The sequence below is a fragment of the Phyllostomus hastatus genome, unplaced genomic scaffold (assembly GCF_019186645.2).
Source record: "Phyllostomus hastatus isolate PE091 unplaced genomic scaffold, TTU_PhHast_1.1 phas_contig_86, whole genome shotgun sequence".
Taxonomy (NCBI): Eukaryota; Metazoa; Chordata; class Mammalia; order Chiroptera; family Phyllostomidae; genus Phyllostomus; species Phyllostomus hastatus.
This window is the reverse complement of record NW_025333977.1, coordinates 94773008-94785832: the sequence shown is the minus strand read 5'-3', so window position 1 is coordinate 94785832 and position 12825 is coordinate 94773008. Positions and strand designations below refer to the sequence as shown.

Below are 12825 nucleotides of genomic sequence, written 5' to 3'. Positions count from 1 at the left end.
ATTATCCTTTTTTTTTTTTTCATTTAATCAAGATGTTTCTGCTTTTTGTTTTTCTTGTTTAAGTTTCTAGCTACAATTTAATCTTAATAGAAAGCTTGGTACAGAGTCTGATATTTAGGAGTCATTCTATAGATGTTAGAATAAATGAATGAAACAAGTCATTTAAACAATCAAAATATTAAATTTGGGTATTTTCAAATTGATTAAATGTGAAATTTTACCAAATATTACTAACTTATTTTAGGTGACAGTTACTCATAGTAACTCATAACAGTTACTTAACCTGTTATAGGCTGAGGGTTTTTTTTTCCTAGATAATTCTTTTCCTTTGGGTTAGTAAGCATTTTGAAAACTTATTTCTTTACAATTCGCAGATCATTAAGGATATAGCCAGTATTTTTTAACTCTTTAAGATCTGCATTAATAAACATTAAATTTCATAGTTTTTCCTGATTTATCCTAACTCTACTGGAATTTTAGTCTAAACTGCAGGTACTTGACTGTTATTTCAACTTTAATTACAGGTTTGTGTTAAGCTGAAGGCAGTATGCTTTATATGTAATTAACTTGTTAGTATTACACTTTAGTATTATTACACTTTAGCATTTTTGCATGTGCCTCTTTAGGATTTGGCAAGAGCCACAAATTTAGTATCACTAGTGACACCTTTTTTTGATCTCTTACCTTTAGGAAAAATTACCAGTGAAAATCTTCAAAACTGGAAAATACTTCCACAGATTCTTAATGCTGTAGAATTTATTTTGAGAATATAACATGTTTTAGAGATGGTATCAATCAGCATATGTACTCACATATTTTTGTTATCAGTTGAGTCATTGGAGACCTAAGGAAAACTCATTTTAAAAGGAATTAAGTGAAGAATTTAGTTTCCATACTAATATTATTAAGGTGGATGATAATTAACATCTTGACCAAATCATATTTTTAGCTCTCATTTTAATTGAGGATTGGAACTTGGGAAGAGAAACAAATGAAAAAATGATAACTGGTTACAAGATAGCATCATTTAGAAAAACATTTAAATTTTTCTGAACAATGACTTAAGATCCTTTGAGTGATAGGTTTCTGTGCTTCACCTTCCAGTAACTGAACGAATTTATTCACAGGAAGATTGTACTTGGAAAATGTTTAAGGAAACAGAAAAATATCAGTAAAATTCTAATCCTGGATATGATGGAGGTTTTTACATAAAACAGATAACTAGCAGTTGAGAAGGTGCTTATTATTACACAGTAAAAACTGGATATTTGTGACCTCAGTTATTTAAAGTTCAGAACACAGAGACTGATCTAAGCAAAATCCTGTGAGACTTTAACATAAGAAAACAAATGTGACCTCATATAGGTATTCATGAAGCCTTGTCAGAACAGCACTCACAAATAACAGAAGACTAAATTATTCCAGAGAAACAAACTTATTGAAGAGAAATGGAATAACACTCACTATCAAGAAAGATATACATCTGCATGTAATTTCACGCAGCCTACAGAAAAATGGAGGATATTTTATTGAAGAACAGAGAAACAAAAGTGATATTTTCGAATACTTTTCATAGACATGAATTTAATGAATCTGCAAAGAATAGAATCAAACAAATTACTGATTTGTCCTATTGACAGTAGAGAAAACAATGAGAGAGATTCTTTCCAAATCTAATTTTGACTAACAACTAATTAGAATGTGTTGAAATCTGAGAGAATATAAGTAAATCATTGTAACATATAAAAAGCTGGAAACAGAAAACTGTGCAACTTTCATGCTTTAAGGGGAAAAAACTGGGTAAGATTCCTTTAACAGAAACTAAAAGAAATATAGTTCAAGAGGGGCTATAAAAGGTTATCAGAAGTGAAATTATGACATAGAGCACAGGTGGCAAACACAAGGCCCGTGGGCTGAATCCAGCCCAGCACCTTGTTTCTATCAGGTGGCAGTGCCAAGCTCCTTGCCCCTAGTTAAGGAGTAGTTACATTTATATGGTGCTAAAATTACATTTGGCCCTTTGAAGGCAACTGCGAGGCTATGTGACCCCCGGTGAAAATGAGTTTGACACCCCTGACATAGAGTATCAGAGAATGTTTGTACTTAGCTTTCGTATGCAGCTCGATTTTTATAGCTTTTTATTTTGAGGAACACATCAACAACTTCTTCTGTGAGGCACACAGGTTACATATCTTTCCTTTCTTCTCATTTTGAAGACTTACTTAAGCAGATTTGCGCAGAGCTCTTACATGCCAAAATGAGACTTATTTTCATTTGCATTAGGATAAATGTAAGAGCAGTAGTATTGATTGAGATTAATGCTATGTAGTATTTCAAGAACATAAAGAGAAAAGATATGATGCATTCTCAGGAAGAAATGTTCAACAGAAAGTATGACTTGGTTAAAGAGATTTGAAATGATTGTGTTCATCAAACATAATAAAAAAAATTAAAGTTTGAAGAATATATTTGTACCATGTATGTCAAAGGTCTAATATCCTTACACTATAAATTTCTAAGAGATTAAAAAAAAAACAGACTCTCATTAGAAGCTGGACAAAGGATGCGAGAAGAGTACTCAAAAGATAAACAAATGAAATAAGCATATAAAAACGTTTAATCTCTGTAGTAATCAATAAACAACGCGACATTTTACCCATCACTTTGGTAGACCTTTCTTTTAAAGGATAACCCAGTGATGAGAGAAGGTTCTGTAGAATGACTACTTTTAACATCCCTTACTGTTGGGAGTGTAAATTGGTACAGCCTATCTGGAAAAGCTTATCTTTTGACCTGCTGATAATTCCTCTCCAAGGAATTTATCCTAGGGATATAATCACAGATGGAGATAATGGTTTATATATATCAGATGTTTTAATATTATTTAGAAATTATAGCCCCCCCCACCAAAGTTAAAATTATCCTAGAATGTCTTACAGTTAAGGAGTAGTTAATAAAATGATTTATATATACTTTGTAATATTATTATATAACCATTAAATTTCATGTTAAAACATAATGACATGGAGAAGTGTTCACAATATAAGTGAAAAAAAATAAATATGAAACTATATTGTCTCAGATTTCTGAATAAACGTACTTAGGGCTATTTGAATATTGTTGCTTTGAACATTCTTATACATGTCTTTTGGTGAGCATATATGGCTTTCTGTTAGGGAAATAACTAGGAAAGGAATTGCTAAGTCATAGATGTATGTATGCTCAGCTTTAGTAGACACTGCAAAGTAGTCTACTACTACCTGAGTTCTGGTTGCTACATACCCTTCTCTATGCTTGGCATATCTGTTTTTGTTTTTATTTTTCATTTTAGCCATTCTGCTAGATGGTAAAGGTATTCGTTGTGGTTTTAGTTTACGTTTCCCTGTTAAGTAAAAATGTGAACAACATTTATATATGTTTAACATCTTTTGAACATCTTTGATGAAGTGCCTTGAAAAAAGATTAGTTTTAATTATCTGGAGAAAGCATTTTACCTTTTTAATTAACTCCAAAACAGCGATGATTATTCTTTTCCAAGGGCCATACTTTGAGTATCAAGATTTTCTTGTAGAAGAGCTATTGGTAATCTTAGAGAACTAAGATAAATAGGAGAAATCCCCCAAAAAGAAAAGAGATTATAGTAACTTTAACTTTCTGTTCTTAATACGACAGACATATTCAGTAGTAGAGTAATAATGAAATAAACGCCACAGTATTCTTTTGTACCCAGCTTCTATTATTATCACCTCACAGTTAGTATTACTTCTTCTATACCCCCAACTACTCTCTCCATGCTTTTATTCCATTGTAGTAACTAATGTTTTTTTTCTTTATGTATTAGAGATTGCAAAGTATAATATCAATCCTAATATAAATTTAAGAATTTTTTTACATCATCCCTACTTCTGGGAATGGGTTTTATAGAAATAGGACAGCCCTGGCTGTTGTAGCTCACATACCTGGGTTCCAGGCCTGGTCTCCAGTAGGGGGCGTGTGAGAGGCTACCACACACTGATGTTTCTCCCCCTCTTCTTTTCCCTCCCTTCCCCTCTCTCTAAAAATAAATCAATAAAATCTTTTAAAAATGAACAAAATTACCTTATTTTAAAAAAGAAAAATAAATAGGACAAAGAGTAAAAAGCTATATAAATAGAGGCATTCATAATAATTTGATGGTATTTGTGGAAAACAAAACCAAACTAAAATGTCTAAATAAGTAGTAAGGTAAATCATGACTGATTAGTGCAATAGAATATTATATAAGAATTTAAAATAATTGTTTTGAGGTTCATGTGGTAACATGGGAAGAAATTAGGTATAAACTTTTAAACACCACTGTTTTTATCTGCTTGGTAAATTATAATTTTTATGTTTCTGCTTTATTTAAATATGCATAATCATGATTGAGAAAGTTGTATCTTTGCAGATTAGAATAACATACTTATTTTTTACTATTAAAACAATTCAAGAACTGTTATCTTTATTTGAAATCTTTAAGTTGTACCATTGTCTGAAGTTTTCAGTAGTGCCACTTGATTTTAGGAGACTCTGTGGGTGGTACAACACAGCAAATAATTTCTCCTCAAACTTTTTCCTTATCTTAAGATTTTATTTATTTTTCAGAGGGAAAGGGAGGAAGAAAAAAGGAGAGGAACATCGATTGGTTGCCTCTTGCACATCCCCAACCTGGGAACTGGCCTGCAACCCAGACATGTGCACTGATCTGGAATCAAACTGGGGACCCTTCAATTTTCAGGCCCACAATCAACCCATTGAGCCACACCAGCCAGGGCTACCTGACATGAGAAATTTAGATTTTCCTCTCTGGGGAAATTTTGGTTTTTAGTTTTTATAAATAAAATTACCTTTTTTATCCAAGGGCAACATTTATTGAGAGAACTGAGATTACATTTACACAAGAAGAGCACTTGGTGTTTACTGAACAATTAAGTTATGAAATGGGGTCACATTCAGGGAGGGCCAGGAAATTCTCAGCTGGGCATATTTGCTTTATCTTTTGTTTTGCAAAGCAGCCATTGTTAGTTTCATCAAAGCAGTTTCTCAGAAATATTAATCTATTTTTTAAAATTCCACCTTCTAGAATTCCCTTCCACTTGACTTTGATTGAGACATCTGCATCTGTGACATCTAAAATGCTTTATCTGCATGATCTCAGGAACATGGATTTTCATTTTTTTTTTCCAGGAACAAGAAAGAAGCTGAACTTAAAACAAGATCATTTATTTATTATTTAAGACATCTTTTCTTTCGAATATAATTTGTCTCCTTTGTCAGTGATTGTTTCATAAACTAAATTAAATGGTACCATTTTCTCTTGGTGTTTTATGTCTGCAGTTGGACTAATTTAGGATTACTTTTGACCTCTTAGTTCGTAAACTGAGTTGTACAGAAAAGAAGCATTGTCCTTAAATATGGGGGGGGTGGCGGTTCCTAGCTAACTCATATCATTTATTTGAAAAAAATTAAACTCTTCCAAGAAAACCAAGAATGCTTTTTAAATATTCATTGGGTGTGTGTGGTTTATATCTCAGCATTTTGTAATGTCACCTTATGTTTATTTTGATAATTTGCTTTTTTAAAACTCATGACACTTTTTTTTTTCATTATCCTGCAATTTCAGAGCATGTAACTTCTAATGCCAGCGATAGTGAAAGTAGTTACCGTAAGTGTTTAAAGTTATTTGTTCTTTTGTAATCTCAAGTAATATATGTTCTTTAGGATTTTTTTCCTCTTAATAATGTGTTCTAAAAATGGAAAATTAGATACTTAATCTTTTAAAATCAGGGAGAGCCAAGTAAAATTCAGAAAACTTGAAAAATAAAATGATATCATATGTAGAGAAGTTACTTTACAAAATTTTAATAAAATACTAAAATCCTTTTTACAGCAGTGCTATTTGTGAACATAGCACATATATATGTGTGTATGTGTATATTTTTAAAAGAACTAAATACTTAGTTAAATGAGTGAATTTATTTTTTTGCCATTTACTTTAGTATTTTTATTTTGTTTTAACGTGAGCATTAAAATATTTTCCTATAATGTTCAATAATAATTGGCTTTATTTCCTTTTTATTTTGTGTCACCAGTACTGGTCTGGGTCAAGTTATTATTTATCACCAGCCTTTGATGAATATAAGAAATAATGAAGGAAAAACTTTCAACAGTTGATCAAACTATAATACTGATTTTTATTTTCGGTGTCTTGTGTTACATTCTTGGTATTGTAGTAATAACATTTTCTTTCTCTAGCTTACTTTACTGTAACAATACAGAATATAATACACAACACATAAAATGTTTGTTAATTGACTCTATGTTATCAATAAGGCTTCCAGTCAACAGTAAGCTATTAGGAGTTGAGTTTTGGGGGAGTCAAAAGTTATATGCATATTTTCAACTGCATGAGTACTCAGCATCCCTAACCTTCAAGTTGTTCAAGGGTCAACTATATATTAAAAGTGAACTATAGAAGCATATGAAGTTTTTAAACACATTTGGACATGGGTGGAGGGGAGAGCACATGAATATTGTCAATTCTAGGACCTTAAAATTAAAATTGCTTTTCTAATTTTTTTTCACTGCTGTCTAATATGAAAGTAATCTTGATTACAGATGAGTATGGCTGCTCAAAAGGTCCATCCTATTAATTTCAGTTCCTCTATTTCTTGTGTTGACAATATATACTTTTAATCCTCGTTCATTTGATGGGTTATTTTGGTTCTGCATAATAGTTACTTAATAATTTTTTATATGGGAGTGTGATTTCTTATATTTTAGCATTTTATTATTAGCAGCTACTCTGTAAAGCTCACCATAGAGTAGTTGAGTAGCTTTTTAGAGTAAAAAGAGGTAGTGAAAGTATATACTGTCTGCCTCATCATTTGCATGAATTATTAGCTGTGGAGTCATTCAAGTTGCATGTTTTTGTTAATATGTAAACCATGTTTTATATACAGTACTTTTAAAAGCAGCTTGCAAGTATGTATTTTACATATTTATAATAAACTTGAAACAATAAAATATACTTTTAAATCAAGAAAGAATATTTATGCCAACATATGAATTTAAAAGATCTATACCTACACACATACATGTAATATAAACCATTGACAAATTTAGTGGAATAGTTGTTAAAGAATCTTGCTAATCAAGGAGAATATCTCCAAATGCATTATCCAATATTGATTGTTTTCATTAAACCACTTGAATTAACAGTCCTTCCTATTCATTTTCTATACATTTGTGTGTGTGTGTGTGTGTTTCTCTGTCTGTCTGTCTGTTAAGAACCCCTGAAATTGTTAGCTCTTTTTTTAGTTCTTTTCATTGAGTCAAGATATGATTTCTAAACTTTTTTAAGATATGCTTAAGCTCTAAGCCTTTAATTTAACTTTTAAAGTGCTTTTAAGATCAAAGCAAAATATATTTTATCTCCTTTACTATTGTGTGATTCTTTTTGTTCAAAGGGAAGGATTTAGTTTTATCTAAAGCTTTTTTAACTTTTTTTTAAATGTAACTTTTTAAAAATTGAATAAGTGAATTATTAGAATAAGTTCATTTTTACCAGTGAAATAGTAACAGTAGTTTTAGCTTTGCATTAAAATTTTTTATTGTAATATAGTTGTAATTATAAAAATGTATATGTATTCTGTTAAATATTATATCTGGCAGATTTAAAAAGCTGCATATTCTTAATAACAGTAAAGTCCTTAATATGTACATATGTAGAACTACTTGTTAAAGTATCAATATTTAAAATAGTTAATAGTTGTTAGATTAATAGCACATACATGACATCACAAATGAAGACTTTAAATAGGTTTAATGACAATCTGTGAACACAATAACAGAAAGGTAGTTCTTAAATAAATAGCACATTTATGTTTTTATATTTATCAAACTTATCTTTATGACTTTGTGAATTGCCACTATTTCTTACTAAAACTTGTCAGAAATAATTTGTAAAGTATCTTTTTTTTACATCTTTCCTATTTCCTCAGAAAAATTCTAGCAATTTATGTCTATATACAAGGTATTAAATTGGCATTAGTTATCTTTATAGATTTTTTTATCTGTACTTTAACTTTCTAATAGGTGGTCAAGAAGAATATGTCTTGTCATATGAACCAGTGAATCAACAAGAAGGTTTGTGAAGCCTATTGATGTTTTACAATCTTTGAGAAACATATACTTCTTAATTTGGGAAATAGGTCTAACTCATACCTCAAAAAAAATTTACTATACTTTTTTACTATATGTATAAAAATAGAATTTTACTGCATGTATTTTATGAAACATGGTTTTTTTGCCTGGAGTATATTAAAATCTAGTGGCTTTGTGTATATTGGCATTTTATTTCCCAAGTAACTTCTCTCCAGTGTTTATCAAGTATTACTGTCTTCCCACTGATCCTTGTTTAAAATCTTGGAAGCATCTTTGATCTTTCTTTGTTCCTTATCTATCTTGTCCAGTCAGTCCTAGAAACTATGTATTCTGTCATTTATTTTTTATTTATCACCTCCTAGTCATCCCTTCTACCACAATGTTAATTCTGGCTCTCACTGCCAATTTCTCTTCCACCATGATCCCTACTCTTTTTGTCCTTCTTTGATCTGCTTCCTTATCATTTCTACTTCAGAAGTGATCAGTAAAACAGAGGGCTGTGTTTTCTCATTTCTGATGAGATCATGTTAGCAATGTACAGAAACATTGTCTGCAAAAATACTAGGTTTAGCTTGGTTGAATTATCAATTCTATGACTTCCAAAAGGAGGTTGACTTAAGCTTAAGATCTTAGCGAAGGCTTAAGAAACCAGCAAGTTAGCCATCATTGGTGGAGAAAGAAAAAAGTAGAAGAAATTCTTCATAGCTGTTGAGGATACTTTTATTCTCTGGTGAAATAAAATACATTGATGTTTGTTTAGTGTGTATTCCTTTTAACATGCAGTTTATCTTTATAGTTAATTACACTCGACCAGTGATCATATTGGGACCTATGAAAGACAGGATAAATGATGACTTGATCTCAGAATTTCCTGACAAATTTGGATCATGTGTTCCTCGTGAGTAACCCACATAAAAATTACTAATTATTGTTCTTAACATTTTGTTACTGTGTTTGGTGAAGGTAAATATTACCATTTTTAATGATTTATACAGTTATTAGTTGTTCTTCCATATGCTTCTTTTACCAAATTCAAATTAATCTGTTGTGTTGAACTTTATAAAACAATTTTTAAGTAGAAAATGGATTTGTTGTATTCTTAATACTAAACACTTTACATTCTTTCTATTCAAGATACAACTAGACCAAAAAGAGATTATGAGGTTGATGGAAGAGATTACCATTTTGTGACTTCAAGAGAGCAGATGGAAAAAGATATACAGGAACATAAATTCATTGAAGCTGGCCAGTATAACAACCATCTGTATGGAACAAGTGTTCAGTCTGTGCGAGAAGTAGCAGAAAAGGTAAACATCACAATGGTCCCAGAATACAGTTTTTAATTAGAAATGCCTTTGACAGTGTGAAAAATGATGAAATAGAAACTTTTCATATTTTTTAAAACATATAGATGTTGCCGTATTGATTAATTAATGATATGAATTCATTCAACTAAATATTTAACTTTTGGTAGCTTGGGAAAATACCTACAAAATAAAGAAGATTGACAAAGTGAGGTAGAAATAATAACACATCTGTCTCTAAGAATAGAGGTTATTATTTTAAGGTTCTACATTTGCTAGAGATAGGCCTTGTTTTTCCAACATCGAGCATAATTAAGGAGCTATGATCAGCAGTGTCAATAAGTAAAAATAAACCACATGTCCAAGAGAAGTGTAGTTGCTGCTATTACTGACACTAGACAGAAGTTTCTCCTGAACACTCATTTAATGAAAGAGTTTTTAAAAATACCCAACAATACTGTAACAGCAACAGATTATCTGAAAGCATTCTTCAGGGTAGTATGAAGATACATTGACATTAAATTAAAGTAATGTTAAGATGAGGCCAAAGTGTGTCCCAGACATTGTGCTATTCTTCAGTAACTCCTTGGGCCCAGAAAATAAGCATCAGCAAGTTACATTATACCTTCAAAACTAGTTCTTCAATCATAACAATATACCTATAAAGCAAAAAAAGCAGTAATTCAGCATCTCAGTTTTCCCTCTATAACTGCTACTCTTTGTATAAAGGTTTTGGTTAATTCTGATTAGTATTAAATATTGAAAAAGTGGAAATTTTAGTGATGGCAAGAATTTGAGAAAATAGGAAATCTTAGATAGTTAGTGAAGATAGAAATTAAAGAATTTCTAAGAACCGTTTGGCAATACCCACTAAATGTACATATCTTATGACTTAGAAATTCTACTTCTCAGTATCTTGGTAGAGGTTCACACATGAGGATCCTGTATAATGATATTCATACCACCACTTTTTAATAGTAAAAAGTTTGAATCAACAAGGGAAATGGATAATTAACTTATTTATTCATGCAATGCGATGTAGTAGCTAGAATGAATAAACTAATACAGCACTAGTTAGGTATATCCACTTTTTAAAATTATTTTATTGTTGTTCAGTTACAGGTGTTTGCATTTTCTCTCTACCACTCCCCACTACCCCAGCCAAACCTACATCCCTCCCTTGCTTCCACCCTCCCCCTTGGTTTTGTCCATGTATCCTTTATAGTAGTTCCTGAAAAGTCTTCTCCCCACTTTCCACTGCACCCTCACCTCTGGCTGTCATTAGACTCTTCTTAATTTCAGTGACTTTGGTTATATTCTGTTTGCCTTTTTCTTTTGTTGATTATGTTCCAGTTAAAGGTGAGATAATATGGTATTTGTCGCTCATCACCTGGCTTGTTCACTTAGCGTAATGCTCTCCAGTTCCATCCATGCTGTTGCAAAGGGTATAAGCTCCTCCTTTCTTTCTGCTGCATAGAATTCCATTGTGTAAATGTACCATAGTTTTTTCATCCACTCATTTCCTGATGAGCACTTAGGTTACTTCCAGCACTTCTGTATTATAAATTGTGCTGCTATGAACATGTGGGGTGCATAGGTTCTTTTGGATTGGTGTTTCAGGGCTCTTGGGGTATAATCCGAGCAGTGGAATTGCTGGGTCATAAAACAGTTGCATTTTTAGTTTTCTGAGGAAATTCCATACTGTTTTCCATACTGGCTATACCAGTCTACATTTCCACCAACAGTACAACTAGGGTTCCCTTTTCTCCACATCCTCTCCAACACTTGTTTGTTGATTTGTTTATGATGGCCATTCTGACTGGTGTGAGGTGGTATCTCATTGTGGTTTTAATTTGCATCTCTCTGATGGCTAGTGATGCTGCGCATCTTTTCATATGTCTCTGGGCCCTCTGTATGTCCTCCTGGGAGAAGTGTCTGTTCAAGTCTTTTGCCCATTTTTTAATTGGGTTGCTTCTCTTGCTGGAGTGGAGTTGTGTGAGTTCTCTACATATTTTGAAGATCAAACCCTTGTCCAAAGTATCATTGGCAAATATGTTTTCCCATATAGCTGGTTCTGTCTTCATTTTAATGCTGTTTTCTTCAGCCATTCAGAAGCGTTTGAATTTGATGAGGTCCCATTTGTTTATTCTTTCCTTTATTTTCCTTGCTTTAGGGGACACATCAGTGAAGATGTTGCTGTGTGAAATGTCTGAGATTTTCCTGCCGATGTTTTCCTCTAGGACTTTTTTTGTGTCACGACTTACATATAAGTCTTTTATCCACCTTGAATTTATTTTTGTGTATGGTGTAAGTTGGTGATCGAATTTCATTTTTTTTGCATGTAGCTGTCCAGTTCTCCCAACACCATTTGTTGAAGAGGCTATTTTTACTCCATTTTATGCTTCTTCCCCCTTTGTTGAATATTAATTGACCATAGAAACTTGGGTTTATTTCCGGGCTCTCTGTTCTGTTCCATTGGTCTATGTGTCTGTTCTTATGCCAGTACCAGGCTGTTTTGATTACAGTGGCCTTGTAATACAGTTTGGTATCAGGTATTGTGATCCCTCCTACTTTGTTCTTCCTTCTCAAAATTGCTGCAGATTCAGGGTTGTTTATGGTTCCATATAAATTTCTGAAATGTTGGTTCTATACCTGTGGGATATACTGTTGGTACTTTAATAGGGATTGCATTGAATCTATAAATCCCTTTTGGTAGTATGACCATTTTGATGATATTAATTTTTCCAATCCATGAGCATGGTACATGCTTCCATTTGTTTGTGTCTTCCTTAATTTCTTTCCTCAGTGTTGTGTAGTTTTCTGAGTACAGGTCTTTTACCTCCTTGGTTAGGTTTATTCCTAGGTACTTTATTTTTCTTGTTGCTACATCAAATAGGATTTTCCCCCTGATTTCTGTTTCTGATATTTCATTGTTGGTGTGCAAAAATGCCTTTGATTTCTAGATAGTGACTTTGTCTCCTGGTGTTTTGCCAAACTCATTTATTAGGTTGAGCAGTTTTTTGGTGGAATCTATAGGATTTTCTATGTACCCTATCATGTCATCTGCAAACAATACCAGTTTTACTTCCTCCTTTCCAATTTGGTTGCCTTTTATTTGTTTTTCTTGTCTGATTGCTGTGGCTAGGACTTCCAATTCTATGTTGAATAGAAGTGGTGAAAACAAGCATCATTGTCTTGTTCTTGATCTTAGTGGGAAAGGTCTAGGTTTTTGCCCACTGAGTATGATGTTGGCTGTAGGTCTCTCATATATGGCCTTTATTTATGTTGAGGAATGCTCCCTCTAATCCCACTTTGCTAAGCATTTTTATCATAAATG

General features: G+C 32.2%; 1 protein-coding gene across 14 annotated transcripts in view; it reads left to right on the top strand.

Annotated features, from left to right (window-relative positions):
• DLG1 (discs large MAGUK scaffold protein 1) overlaps positions 1-12825 on the top strand; it is a 280465-nt gene that overhangs the window by 232104 nt on the left and 35536 nt on the right. For 7 of the 14 annotated variants that reach the window (XM_045850849.1, XM_045850858.1, XM_045850854.1 and 4 more), the window contains 5 exons: positions 5642-5683; positions 6622-6657; positions 8116-8166; positions 8981-9082; positions 9319-9491. In XM_045850849.1, coding sequence (XP_045706805.1) covers positions 5642-5683; positions 6622-6657; positions 8116-8166; positions 8981-9082; positions 9319-9491 — 404 coding nt within the window. The remainder of the gene's footprint in view (positions 1-5641; positions 5684-6621; positions 6658-8115; positions 8167-8980; positions 9083-9318; positions 9492-12825) is intronic. The other 7 variants (XM_045850859.1, XM_045850857.1, XM_045850856.1 and 4 more) reach the window with 1 other exon arrangement.